This window comes from Temnothorax curvispinosus, unplaced genomic scaffold (genome assembly GCF_003070985.1).
Source record: "Temnothorax curvispinosus isolate PA1 unplaced genomic scaffold, ASM307098v1 QBEX01014123.1, whole genome shotgun sequence".
NCBI lineage: Eukaryota > Metazoa > Arthropoda > Insecta > Hymenoptera > Formicidae > Temnothorax > Temnothorax curvispinosus.
The window spans coordinates 57,135-72,155 of NW_020223903.1; the positions used below are offsets into that span (position 1 = coordinate 57,135).

Here is a 15,021-nt window from a genome sequence, read left to right on the forward strand (position 1 = left end):
AACTTTAAAATAATCAGAGCGATTCAATGTTAGCTTTAAATAAATTCTTTCTTTTTTGTTTCAAATTTTACTAGAATAATTTAAAAATTTACGATTATAAATTGTGACGTAATATGATTTGTATTTTACTTTTGTATATCTTTTTACATCCTTATATTTGTAGATAGATATATAAGATGAAATTGATTCGCGATGATAACGATCGAATGCAGACACGGCAAGACGGTCTCATCACTGTACAAGTATTCAATTCTCTTAAAAATATTCGAATAATTTTCCATACTGAATCGTTTGCCGTTTCATTATCATACTGCATGCGAGACACACGTGTTTCTCTGAAATGTTAAAAAATCTGAAACTACAGTACCTTCCACGAGAGGAAAAAAGAAGGAAAGAAAGAGAGCATCCTTGTAAACCTAAGTCTCGAAAACGAAGTGCGGAGAGTATCATTTACTTATAATGTACATTTCCTGTAAAATCAATTAATCCAAAAGTTGATTGCATTATGCATCTTCTGATTGTGTATATATTTATACACACATATGTGAGATATATATAAAACGTGATGAGAATATGTGTATGTATGCATGTATGAGACATTATAGTGTATGTGATGCGATCAGCGAACTTGCAAAACATCTATACGCGAGATATATATATATATATATATATATATAGTTTTCAGCACCCTTTATGCCTCCACACTCTCGATCTTGATTTTATCTCGAAAGTATGAGATTGTATCGCTGATCGGATAAAAAAAAAGAGAAAAACTCGAAGCGTATCTAAATTCATACGAACGATTTGTATGAAGGATGGATGCACATAATCCCTGGCGCGTAACGATAATGACGTTACTAGAATTTTTCTACTTGTATATATAAGCAACGGCGATACGACAAAGAATATTTAAAAAAAGAAAATTAATCCGAGAGAAAGAGAGAGAGAGAGAGCGCGGAATATGGGGCATGCGGTAGTCTGCGAGAAAATAAAAAGAAAGGAAAGCAAGCCTGTAAACAATTAATGTTTTTAACGATCTTGTACACACGGAAGAACATGTAAATACATGGATAGATTATCATAACGCGAGTATAAACATTTAATGTTTTTAACGATCTTGTACACACGGATTACACGTAAAATGTAAATACATCGAAAATTATCGGAAGCAAACTTGTGATATCTTGTACTTACACTTTCTCCTTCTCTCGATTCTCCTCCATCTCCTTTAAGATATATACATAGGCATCGTTATTAATAATAAATTATCTCGCTGCAATAGCGGTAGTGCTAATATATACTTTCTCTCTTTGCCCCGTTTTAATTGTAATTGCTATTTCGCGAGCTATAACGCTTATTTTATCAAACAGATAAACGTGGCGATCTCTGTTTGCCAATGAACAATATTTCACTCGCGATGACCCCTAACTCGGGTATAATTGCCGCTTGCGTTGTATCCTATTGTGCAGAGTGACCGGATTCGTCATGCGAATTCCGACGGTACGTTCCAAGAAGGCGCGTAAAATTCATTGCGAAAACGATTTTATTTTCTTTTGTCACACACTGAGAGAGAAAGAGAGAGATAAAAATTGGGGAAAATCCAACTCGATGCGAGACAATAAAGAAAATCATAGTATTAAAATTTGTCACATATTATTATTGCTAAAAATGCGACGGGGAAAAATGGAATAGATCCTTATTTATTTCCTCAAGAAATTTGCGGATACGTCATCGTTAGTTACATGACATATCTTTTCTCTACATGTGATGCATTAATCAAAACCTTTCAATTCGTCATTGTATTCGCCAGCGAGACGAGAACCGCGAGAATCATTTTCATTCTCGACCAAGCTCAAATAAAGTACATCATATAACCATCTTCTTTCTTCTCAAAGTTTCATTCGGTCTTAATGTACGTCAAGAACACAAAAAAGGGCCGTGTAATTTCACGAATTTATTCATCTCGGTAATGTGCATTGCAATTCGCGCTCGTCTGCCTGTCGAGAATTTCATTCGGCTAATTTTTGGGCGAAGATCAATCGAAAGCAGAAATTTTACGAAATTGCTTTTTATTATATTTTACAATCGGACTAAACGTCTCAATTATCATAGATTAATCAGTTTTTTTTTCTTTAACATAAAGACATCGTGATTTCAGTTCTGCGCAACGTCGATTTATTAAAGGATAATTAGTCGATATTTAACTAATATTAAACGTCGCGACGAAGCTGCTCCGTTTCTATTGATCTCCGCGTGTCGAGTGTCACCCTAATTAAAGTAGAGAAATAGTTTTGTTTCGATTGTGTGCACGGGGGATTGTACTTTACATTAGGTATATTTAAAGAGTCCGGGTGTACGCCGTACAGCGACGTACACCGTGCGTCTCGTTATAATCGTTAATCACAATCGTCGAATATGTACAAGGATTCTGTACAGGGATTCGTCATTATTTGCCATTCGTCGCCACGCATACGCGCTATATCACGTAGAAATTCGATTATTACACGTAGGTATCGCACTATATTTACGATGCAAAAAAGGTATTCGTTCATAAACTAGTTTTTTATGCCACGAGCTATTTCAAACAGCGACGGGCGATCGTGACATTGATACTGACACCGACAGGATCAGGAGACGGCTCGAAGTCCGATGTGCCATCCGTGTCTCGCTCAGCGTTGCACGACAAATTACTGCTGGATATAGCGTAATTTTTCTTCGTCGAAAGTAAAGATTACCGGAACAGAGTCACGAATCTAACGATCTGCGCGATCATTCATAGCTTTAGGTCAATAACGTATACTTCAATAATGAAAGTTGGTGCCAATCAAGCCTTTAAAAAAACGCACAGAAGACGCCTTGCATTTTTTTAATGCTACTTAAACATCTCTTAGACTTCTCCGTATCTTTATACGTTCAGCAGGGTAATAGGAAGGAAATATACAATTCGTTTGAAGATACAGCGGTTACAGAAATTCGAAATGATGTCTCGACGATCACATATTTGTTTACTAAAAAGCGTAATGCGATTTTTCGGTGAGTAGGCCGGATCTACCAAGTTGATGCCTTACCACTTTATCGGCCGTCCATTTTAGGCGCGTTATAATCCTACATTTACGTAACTACAAGATCATATATAAGGTGAATCTTAATTGTTCGTTGATACATTAGAGATCTAAGGTCCAAAATAATAAAAAAGATGTACGCATTAGTGAAAGTGCTCGAAAAGTGTCCGCCTTCCGCTTCACGTGCTACGGTATTTTTCAAAACCGTAAGGTAAATGTACCAACGCCGGGACACTTAAGACCTATGTCTGGGGACACCTTTATCACTTTAAGTTTTAAATAAGTATAACACTAATTCAAATCAAAGATAAAAATATAATACAAGAAAAATATTTTTATCTTTGATTCTTTGATTTTAATTCGCGTTATAACTTATTTAAGGACTAAAATAATGAAAATGTCTAGACATAGCTGTGTCCAAACATTTAATATGCACAAAATCGTAATATGTAGATAATAAACATCGAGTCGTCATAAGAATTTAGCGTGTATTACATAAATATCTTTTTAGCGTTAAAAATTATATTTAAAAAAATTTATTACAATTTAGAAGATAAATAAATTCCCTGTTCTGAATTCTAAACTTGTTTCCTGGAGGTACCGGCGTGCAATCAAGAATCACCCTGTATATCTAACATCACCGTTTGCGAAGGCTCTTCTCGTTTACTTTAGTGCGTATGCGAATCGCTCCGGTTGGATGGAACGCCGTTCCATCGTCAACGCGTATACGCTCGTTGTATACCGGCGACAAACAAGAAGTCCGCGCGCAGGTATATACCGCGTAATTGGCGGAGAATCGGGACGCGCACTCGCGAAATCGGGACGCGCACGTGCGTGATTAATATACATCGCTGATCCCGCTCATTCATGAACACGCGCGCACACATATCGATTTTTCACTCCTCTATTTGTAATTCCGTTACAATACAGATTCGCGTATATGTACACATTTATCAGTCACACGGGCTCTAAGGCCGCCGAGAGTTTTCCCCACTTCGCGGCAGCTCCTCGCGCCTTCCTCTCTCGCGAGAGGATGTAGAATACACATTAACGAAGTTCATTATTTTAACATTGTTAAAGGAGGAAAGGCAAGTCTCTTTCTTTTATTAGGAATAGGCTTAGTAAATCACTTCGTATACAGTGGCCTTCTTGTCGCCGGATCCGGTCACAATGTACTTGTCGTCCGCGGAAATGTCGCAGCTCAGCACCGACGACGACTCCTTGGACTGTAAAATTCAACAAAATATTAGAAAACTTATCAATACGAGAACGCTATTCAATTAAACTGTTTAGCCGTTTCGAAAAAAAGGGAGGAATCTCTTTTAAGAATCTGTTTACTTTTAATCGAATTAAAAAAATTCGGAATCCAGAAGAAAAAAAAAGAAAAAAATAAACGAGAAGAAAAAAAGTAGTTTGACTCAAAAGAAAGTGAATATTATATTCTGTACATATGCATGTTTCGTGAACGCTAAGTTTTAGAATGCGACTCAGGTTAAATAAAGATGAGAATCCAGACATGCAGAGAATATAAATTATCCCGTTAATCAGTACACGTTTCTTTTTTTTACTTGCCTGAAATATTGAAGCACCGTACGGCGTACGCCACGCGTTCAGCAGATTGTCCTTGCCGGTCGAGACGAACCACTTGCCGCAGGAGGCGAAACGCAGCGAGAGCACGCAGGAGTCGTGCAGATGCAGCTGGTACTTGTCGGACTTGGTGGCGTGGAGCACCTCGACGTTCGAGTTCTCCATCCCGACGGCCAGCCACTCGCCGGTGGGGCAGTAACCGAGGGAGAATATCTGCGAGGTGAAATCGTGCTGCTGCAGCTGCCGGCCCTCGCGGAGGTCCCAGGAGCGCACGGTGTTGTCGAGGCCGCCGGTCCAGAGTTTCGACCCGTCGGCGGAGATGTCGATGCAGGACGCGCCGTCCGTGTGACCCTGGAACTGCCTGACCAACGTCTGATTCTGCAGGTCCCACACGGCGATATTGCCGTCGCTGCAGCAACTGAAGCAGACCTTCGAGTCCGGCGAAATCGCCAGGGCGTAGCACGCGGGCGCCGACGAGGTCAACTCCGCTTTAATTCTGGGCGTGGGACTCGCTAGGTCCCAGATGCTCAGTTGACTGGCCTCCCCGCCGACTATCAGGGTCCTCCCGTCAGGCAGAAGCTTCACGGACCTGGAAAGGTCGAAGATGTCAATTTCGCCGAACGTCTCCCGCTTAATTTAGCTTTGCGGTTAAAAAACTTATTTCTAATTAATATAACCTACCCAGGTAGCACGCGAGGATCCATACATGTCTTACATATGTTTCTCCTAAACGTATCTGATGTTTTATAACTGCTTAGGAAACCATAAAAAAACCAACATGTGCTACTTGGGTATGCAATAACTTCCAACAACGGTCTCGTCTTTTTTCCTTTAAATAAAATTACTTCGGTCACTACCAGAAGAAACATGACTTTATTCGCTACCTATTTTATCAGATCAAATCGCGCACGCGAGCCTCGTCGCGAGAATATCCAGGGTCCAACGAGTCGTTTGGACGTAATAGCGCGGAGTTGAAATCGCTCTTACCTAATGTAATTGTCACGTTGCAAACAGTCCAGCTGCGAAACTGGTTTCACGCTGGCGCTGCCGACACTTTGGCCGATGTCCCAGACCTTGACGCAACCCTTGCCGCCGGTGTAGACGTACTTGGTCGGATTCGAGATCGTAACGGCGCAGACCACCTCGCCGTGCGTCAGGGTGTTAATCTGACGTGCGTGACGCGGGATACCCGGTCCTACCAGAGCGTCCGTGGGGAATGGTACGGGCTGCAGCTGGCCCTCGCCGTTCATATGGTAGGAGTACGCCCTGCGCGAAATAAACACGAGTGTTTAACGCGTTCTTATCGCAATGTAGATGAGAACGGCTTTTAGAAAGATCTTAGACGACTTCGCATAAACTGTAATTACGTACGGTTTGCCACCTGCGATGTTGTTCAGTCCGTTACTCGCGGGTATCCTCATGTGACCGTCGAAACCGATCTGCGGAAGAGACGGTCGCGCTCAGTATCGTGACGCGCAGAGACGAGGAAAAAAAAAAAATTAAAGACGCGTTCGTTTAGTACAAAGTGCGAAATAAATGGCCTTAGGAAAAAACGGTCATCGTCGATTTCGGTAGTTCTTGCACGAGACTGATCGCGCTTTCAACCCTAAGAGGACCTCTGCCAGTTTTGACCTTTCCGATCATTCGCTCCCGTTAAATTTCATCGGATTTGATCTAGAGAGGTTTACAGTATCTACGGAAGACAATCAAGGAGAACAATATACCGTTTGCAGAAGTCCTTCTCTAAGGTCGAAATGAATTAAGCGGTTGCGTCCAAAATCAATTCGTATTATTATCTTTTCTTTTTTCTTTTTTCAGTCGCATAAAAGTATATCAGTTAATTAATGAAAGCGTGGTAACGTAAGGACTAAGGTGTTATACGGGGTCATGAATCACCATGGAGGGCCGCGCGTATGGCAAGTTGCTGTATGGCGAGGGCGACTGCGGCGGCTCATTGCCGCGGGATGGCAAGCCCTGATAACCCTGCGGTGGCGTTTGCTGCGACGATGGCGGATGATAGACCCGCGCCAAGGACCCAGGGATGCCGCCCATAGTTGGCGTACAACTGCGCGAGCCCCTCGCCGCCGCCACAGGTGTACCCGGCTTGTCGACCTGGCGAACGCACGGTGTTTGCACCCACTTTTTTGCAGACGCTCACTGTGTCGCAATCGTACTAAGCTGCCGACCGATTGTCAGCCGCGATTGAAAATACGCGGATATATATATATATATATATATATATATATGTATATCATTCCCTCCGTTTCGTTTCGCACGCGGCGGCAGAGAGCCGCTGCCTCGAAGACGATCGATCGAGTGAGTGAAAAAGAAAATGCGCTCTGTGTTGTCGCCGGTGCATGTCGCGGAGATGTTACGATATCGTTAGAGTCGTCAGACGTTAAGAGCTGCGTAGAAATTGCGCTTACAACGAATTCTTTGCGCCCAACCGAGGATGCTTTCACGATTATTTTAACAGTCGCACAGTTTTGTAACGTATAATATCATTCGTCTCTCTGTCACTACTCTACGCTTGAAAATAAATGAGCACACAGAAAAGAAGTGTCAAGACTTATATATACGCAAGAATCTATAATCTTCTTATAAGAATTAAAACTTTTTATTTCAACCTTCTCTTCTTGGTTGAACTATACAAATAACTTCATTCAAGCGAGTTTTCTTCGTTTAACGCAATATATATATACCTCATTTTCAGATTACAGATTCTTGCGTATATACGAGTATATAAATTTGACACTTCTTTTTTTTTTTGTTCAAAACGACAATTTAAAAGAGGAAAGAGGAACGTCTGACGATCCTAAGTATCACGTAAGTAAAAAAAGCTCGACTTTTACGTTCGCGAGAGGGTATTCCGGTATATGTATGGGCGACAGAGTCACGATTGGGCCGGGTCGCAGCGCCGAATAAGCTTACTCTCCGCGAGATCTTACATCTTTACTTTTCAGAGACGGTGTACTACGGGCGGAGGAGCTGCCGCTGCGCGACGGCGGCCTGTCCTTAACGGATGCCGAGCCCGCGCCGGATACCGGTCCGCCAACGTGGCCCGGTGCGCCCAGCTTCTCCAGGGTGCCGTTTTCACGTGGGTCCGAGTGCTCCCCGTTCGCGTGCGGCGACGACGCCTCCTTTCGCGATACGCAAATATCAGGAATTCGTTAAGCGAACACACACACACACGCAATATCGTACTTAAGTGTTAAGCATGCGACAGCACGAGTCTTTTAGATCTCGGCAATGTATATCTTTCATCCGCGAAACTTTTTTTCTTCTCTTGTTTCTCAATACAAAAATCTTTTTACTTTCCAAGAGTAGAAGCTGGAATCAAAATGATTTCGCGTCGTTTCTCCCGTCAATGTTAATTTTAACACAAGCTTTGACACATTGAACAAGTGTAAAGTTTAAAAATTGCACGATAATTACAAAAGATAATTTATAATTGCGTGTAGATAAAGTATACAGATATATGTATGTAATTATTCGTCTAAAAAATTTACGACGCTTTTTTTAATGATAGTCTCTTACCTCGTTCGCCACGTCGACAACCAGGTCCTGGTCGCTTTTCTCAGCGTCGCTCTCCTGAAAAGTTCGAAATGACGCATGTTAGATGATGATAACGAGACGCGCTCCACGTGAGCAGTCGGCCAGTCTACCGAGCCGAGTGCATCAACGAGCTTTTGATGCACCTCCCATCCAAGTAGACGAGCAACTCGACCCATATTCTCGCGCGTCCTACTGGCGGACGCACCCTCCGAGAGATGCATTATTAATCTTGGTGCCTCGCTCACGCGATGCTCCGATTGTGCTCGAACAATAAATTAACGGCGCGAACGCCTGGAGGCAATAAGCTTTGCCGCACGGTGTATCGACGTGGAGCCCGTGAATGCGTAATTCAACTCGCAGTTAAGACGATTACGAACAAAATTAACTGAGATGATTTGATATTGAAAATTAAAATACTCGAAAAGAATCGCGTTTTCTTAATTCCTTAATTTTGTCGATCGGATACTTCGGACTATGTACTTTGAATCCAATTTGGTTGCGCGGCGTGCGAGTAATTAGGAAGAAAGCATTATCTAATCGCAATTATACCTGTACATTTTATCATTCGCGAAACAATTTGCGGGCTATCGTGTTATGTACAACGTTTATCTTATACCGAGCTATATCTATAACAAGCCCGTTACCGTCCCCGCAATTTTGCGTCCGTGCTATACGTCGGCGTAGCGTACACGTATATCGCGTATGGCTAATTTATGTGGCATTTATCTCGTAACACTACTTATCGGTTATCTTTCACTTGGCCGCAAGAGCGGCGGCCCCGCGCCCTCCCCGCTCCCACCGTCCTCTCAGAACGTGGTGCATAACGAGCTCAAAGCAGGGCACGCGATAGTAGCATTGCCCGCCTAATGACGTAATATTATCGCAGAGCGTATATAACGCCCCATCGATGCACCGTGCATCTCCGTACGTATGTTACCTATGTGTGCGACGGTGCCACGCGAGATTGCAATGTGCGGGTGCGTCGCATACGAACGCACGAAACCACCTGTGCGCGTCGCGCGAGCGTTTTAAGTAATTCACCTCTCTGGCGGGTATTTAAAAAATTTCTCCCGCTAACTACCGCCAACGGCCGCCTAACGTGATCTTATCCGACGTCCCAGCGCATGCATAAATTATATTCGACTGCTGCCGCACGGCAGAAAGTTGTCCGCACGATTTTCAGAAAAATTGAAATCATGGATTAATAAGAAGCTCGGAGTAATTAAAAGTAACGTAAAACGCCCATAAGTATTTTCTTCCTTTTTTTTCTTAAACACATCTCCGAATCTGCCCTTGGATATCTTTTGCAGCGAGTACCGTTGCATCTAGGTAAAAGAAACAAGACAAATAGACTTCTCTTAGACTTAATCACTAATATTTGAGAATTGTACCAAGATGTTCGGTCGTGTTTTAGTTTTATTTGGTGGCAAAAGATAAATCTTGCGCTGGGGAAAATGAGAACGCGTTTGATTCGACCCTCGGAGGACCGACAGAAAGGACACGAAAGCAGATATCCGGACGAGATAATCGGAAAGTACTTTTTAACAAAGATAGCCCGGCGGATTTCCGAGAAGAAACGCGTTAAATGGGCCGCGCGACATTAACCGGGCCACTACGAAATCGCAATCTGGCAGCGCCAGATACCCTTGGCAATTCGGGAGGGATGTTTCGAGCTGCTAGGGACACGCAATAAATTTGTGTACGGATGATGAGCTTGGGTAAATAGAGAAGGCAGTGTGGTGGTATTGATTTCAGTGGTATATTACTCGGAGTGGCGAGAGAGAGAGAGCGAGGGGGAGGGGGAGAGGGAGTAAAGGGGGGTGCGAGGTGGCGGCGGAGGAGCGCGGTTATGAGGGAGACCGAGGGAGCCGGAGGGTGACCAAGAGAGCGGGAGAGAAGACCGAAGGAGACGACGAGGAAGAAGGTGGCCGGCGGGTGGAGGTTGTCTTCCACCCCTTAACCCGCTCGTTCTAGCGTTAAATATGATACAAATGTTATCATCCCTTCTATTCCGTTCTCCTGTTTCCCACCCGACAGCGGCGGCGGCGGCACACGAACCACGAGCGACCATCCTGACCCCCCGCGGGGTCCCTCCACCCCCTCCTCACCGGCTTCGTCCTTCGCTTCCATACCACCGCCACCCACACTCCTCTCACTCTCTCTCGCTCTCTCTTTCTTTCTCTTTCGCAGCGCTGCTTCTTCCGCCGACCTCTTCCCTCGTTTAACCCGGGGATAGCGCGGGGATGACGGTATTAAGGGCAGCTCTATTATTCGACCACCCAACCACTCGACTCTTCGCCTCGAGAATTCTCGAATCTTTTTTTATTTTTTGCCCCCTCATCCTTCTTCTTCTCCACCACTTTGGCTCGTTCCTTCCTCCGCGTCCCCGCGCCTCGCTCTTCTCGCGCGTCTACCCTAGGTACTTTTCTGTTACGGACCCTCCGCTCCGGATCTCCCCCCTCCCGCTTCTTTACTCTACTGCCGAGGTCCTGTACCCTCGTTCCGCGCCAGCCACCTTCTATCGAGGTCCTCTGTAAACAAACGCACGAGAGCGAAAGAAGAATCGAAGGCTTTCCGTGTCCCCTCGTCCCCTTCCGTGTCCCGCCGTCTACTGCTTCTTCTTCTTCCTCTTCCTAGTCTGGTCTCCCCCTATACGCTGCTGACTTTCGCAAAGTTAAGCGAGTGGCTACGATGGGAAAAGCGGCGTGTCCACTCTCGGACGGGAATACGGGAATGGGATTATCCGACCATACGAGCACTCGACTATTTCGTTGCACACGAAATCCGTCGCGTTCGCCGATTGCAAATACGCAGGGATATCATTTGCACATCGACGTTTATTTATTCTCTCGCTGCGAGGCGTAAACTCTCGTAAAATTCTCATGCAAATTCAATTGCCTTGTATAATTTGTAAAACTCCAATTTCGTAGCCTTTAAACACAAAGCAGCTGCAACGCGCAACACAGAAAATGTGAGTACACACTCATCAGTGGCGTAAATCGATTTCTCCGAGATATCTCACTTAAATAAAGAAAAAAAGAGACATGTGAAGATTTTAACGGAGAATAATTAGTAGACACTACGCGTCTTCTGACGTTAAAGCGTATCTCGATGGTACGAAGTATGTGGTAGAATATCCTGTGTATTCGATCTAAGGCGAGACGTAGTAAGCATTGTCCCATAACTTTTACGGGGATGACCGCTTTTATGTTTCGAAGCGAGGACGCAGTGGATATGTATTAAAGCGATTATGTCGCGCGCGCTGGATATACATGGAGGGACGAGAAGCGATGTACTAAGGGATGAGCACGCTCGTCGACGACAAAAATCGTCCGTCACCCATCGTCGAGAATAACGGTAGGTCGAAGGTATCCTGTCGTAGCAAAAGAAAATAATAAAAAATAATAATAATACACAATCAGTTAGAGAAGAACGCCCTTACAGTCAGGACTGGATCTTGGTAGCCTAATAATATTATTCGCGTGAATTTTATGTGCAATTCTTCGCCCTGACAAACGTTGAGACAGCGTTTTAAGACTGTTGGTAATGGCGCGTGGCGTTTGCTAGGGCGAAGAATTGTAAACATAAAATTCACGCAAATAATATTATTAGGCTACCAAGATCCAAGTCCTGACCGTAAAGGCGTTCTTCTCTTTAATTGATTGTATATCGGGGTTCTGTTGACTTATTATTAATAGTAATTAGTAATATATTTCTCTCTTTGTACCTCCAAGAGCAGAGAAACTTCCTAAGAGTGTCGAAGCTGGAATATATTGGAATCAAGATTGACGCGAGATGTGAAAATTACTGTGATTTACGTTAACGTTGTAGGTACCTGGACGTGAAGAAAACGCACGCGCGATTATCGATAATGACGAGTGTCGATAAATGACGAGGAAACTGACTTCGGAACTGGCTTAAAACTAACATCGAACTCCGGGGCAAGTACGTCTCTTTGGTGCAATAGTAATCTCGGCTTCGGACTTTAGAACTCAGAATCCGTTTCACAGATCGCTTCAGAACCCACGCCTCGCTGAATGCGCTCCTTAATGCGCCCTTAATGCGGGACTTGTACGCGCGTCGCGGAAATTGACGCGTCTCGAGGCTGCGAGATGATATTTCTCTTGTTTTCCCTCTCACCTTTTTTTCTCTCCTCCGCGCGGCGACGAGCGGCGAAAATGTATTAAAGCGTTTTTCCAGCGCAGAAAGGCGCGAGAGGGTGGAAGGGTCATCGGGGAGTGGAAAAGGAAAAGAGACGAAGACGCAGACGAGGGCGAAGAAACGGAAGAAAAGGGTAGCAGTCGTTGACGGAGAATGGTGGGGGATTTAGCTCTGGGAAAAATAGTCGTGGGGCGGAGGAGAAAATAAAGGGGAAACGGTTCGTATGAAAATGTAATTAGGGGAAGCGTGGAAAAGCTCAGCTCATTGCGGCCTCCACCCTTTTATTCCGCCACCTTTTCTCACTTCTTCCGCTTCCTCCTTCTCTTTCTCTCTTTCACCCGCGCGCGTTTTCGCCTTTTATTTCATCCAACTCCTCTCTTCCAACTTCGCGCGATTCCCCGTTGCCACCAATTATGATTCATTAATCGCGGCGTGCGCGCCGATGGCAAAATTTATCAACTCACAGAGATATTTTATATACACGCGATACTACTAACGCGATCACATTTATTTCCCGTCGTCGCAAGCGCTTTGCATTAATTCTCGTCGAATACAGATCTTAAATCCTATTAGGATTTTTTAAGCAATTTTCATTGAGCGGATAAATATAAGCAGAGGTCAATTAAAATACTATAAAGTATTCGCCAAGAAGATACCGCAACGAAACAATTGAATTTTTTATTAAGTACTTTTAAGTGCTTTTATCTCTAAAATAAGGAAATAAGAAGTACAAGACTTGTACCACTGTTTTAAGGCTCAGATATCGTTACCAGCGGCAGGCGTTCGATTACAGAATTTCGAGACGTTGGCGTCGCGACATGTCCCGACGTCTCGCCGCCGGCATTCGATGTCTATCGTCGCATCACGACATTTTACGTCCCTCAAAGATCGTTCGACGGTAACGTTCGCCATCTCTGGCTCGTCAGTTTTGCGGTCAGACGCATACGTCCCTCCTCTCCGTGTTTCTGGCGAACTTTCTCCATCTCTCTCTCTCTCTCTCTCTCTCTCTCTCGCTCTCTCTCTCTCTCTCTCCCCCTCCCTCCCTCTTTTTTTAACCATAGTTTGCACTTCCCATCGGCGATCCTTTATAGCCCGTAAATGTTTTTCGGCATCGCCGCTGTGTGAGAAAATTAAATTCGAAAGTGGCCAATAGCCTCGCGCCGCGAGAGTAAAGGGCGGCAGGAGGGAGAGGAGGGGGAGACACGCGGCGGCAGAAAGAGAAATAAAAAGGGGAAACAAGCGAGGGAGGAAAAAAAGGAGAGAGAAACTGAGTTCGAAAGAGGGTAGGGAAAGTAGGGAGGACCTTCTGCTCGGTGGAGAGGATTTCAACAGGCTCGTGCATGTCGTTTTTCCACGGTGTGGAAATTTACGGGCTCCTTAAGCTCCTTCCGCGCCGAAAGCACATTTGCTTCTGACATCCACAACAGACCCTCTCCCCCTCTGCTCTCGCCGGCATCCCCCTGACCTACCCCTGGATTTCGCGCGCATGTATGGGGCGTTGGCGTTTTACTAAAAGCGCCGTGTCTTGCGATGAGAGTCGTTTCTCCGACATGACGCGCAGGCGACGACAATAAGTATTGCACGCGCGCCCCGTGTTATCTCATAATTTTTAATTCCTCTGTATACTGCTTTAATCATCACATTTTTCCCAGTGTAATTATTTACATAATTATACAGCGACATTTTTAACTTTACAATATCTTGGAATGCGAAACGATTTCTTATCCAAAAATTTGAAGGCAACTGGGATGATATCCCTAGGTGCGTATACAACGTTCCCTTTCATCTCCTTTCAGGTTCGCACACGCGATACCAGTCACTCTCGTTCCAAGACACCGATGCATTTGTCCGATAATTACTTCACGTGCGGCGCGTGAAAGGGGCGGCTCGCCCTTGTCATTCGATAAAAGCGAGTTAGCAGTCGGTCCGTGCAGCAACGCGCGGTGCAACGCGTTCGAGTGTGCTCGCGGTCGCGACCGCCAACAACGAATATTCGCGCCTCCACCTGCGCGAGCCGGAGTAGTAGTCGCGTCGTTATAAATCCACTTGTTGTTATGCCAAGCAGCGCGAACGCGGCGTCAGGCGCGCAATATTAAACCTCCTATTAAACGTTCAATCAGCGCGTCCTTATTGCCTCGCTTTGAACAGTATTCATAATTACCTCCGGCGAGCAGGAGACGACGGGAGGGGAAGAGGGAGGAGAAGAAAAGCGGAGGAGAGTGCCAATGATAACTCGATCCTCGTCGTCAAACGATTATACTATAAAGAGTCACAGCGCCGACGACGACGACGACAACGACAACGACAACGACAATATCGTTCCCTTAGTGAGCCACCCTCGGCAAAGGGCCCGGCCCGAGGGTGGTCCGAGTATGTCTCGGGCGTTATAAAGAGCGAAAGAAGCATTCTCGAAAGGTGCAAAACGTACACACGTACATACAATATATACACACACACAGGGTGAGAGGAAGCAAAGAGCGACGAGGCGAGAGAGCAAGTCGGAAAAAGGGACGCGCTCGCTCTCTCGATGCGCTGGAAAGAGGAGAAGGAGTAGGAGGAGGAGGAGGAGAAGGAGGAGGAAGTGGGCCGGCAGGAGGCGTTAGCTCGGAATACGCGGACCCGTCATACAATAAATACGATATTTGCACTCCCGCTC

At 44.9% G+C, this 15,021-nt stretch overlaps 1 protein-coding gene across 1 annotated transcript; it reads right to left on the bottom strand.

Annotated features, from left to right (window-relative positions):
* Positions 1-669: 669 nt before the first annotated feature.
* On the bottom strand, positions 670-8,240 carry LOC112464352 (protein groucho-like; the record flags this gene model as incomplete). The annotated part of the gene is made up of 7 exons (XM_025031296.1): positions 670-4,288; positions 4,635-5,238; positions 5,637-5,915; positions 6,021-6,088; positions 6,546-6,761; positions 7,598-7,789; positions 8,187-8,240. Coding segments are annotated over 7 exons (1,521 nt in total), but the record flags the coding sequence as incomplete, so codon positions are not given.
* Positions 8,241-15,021: the final 6,781 nt, after the last annotated feature.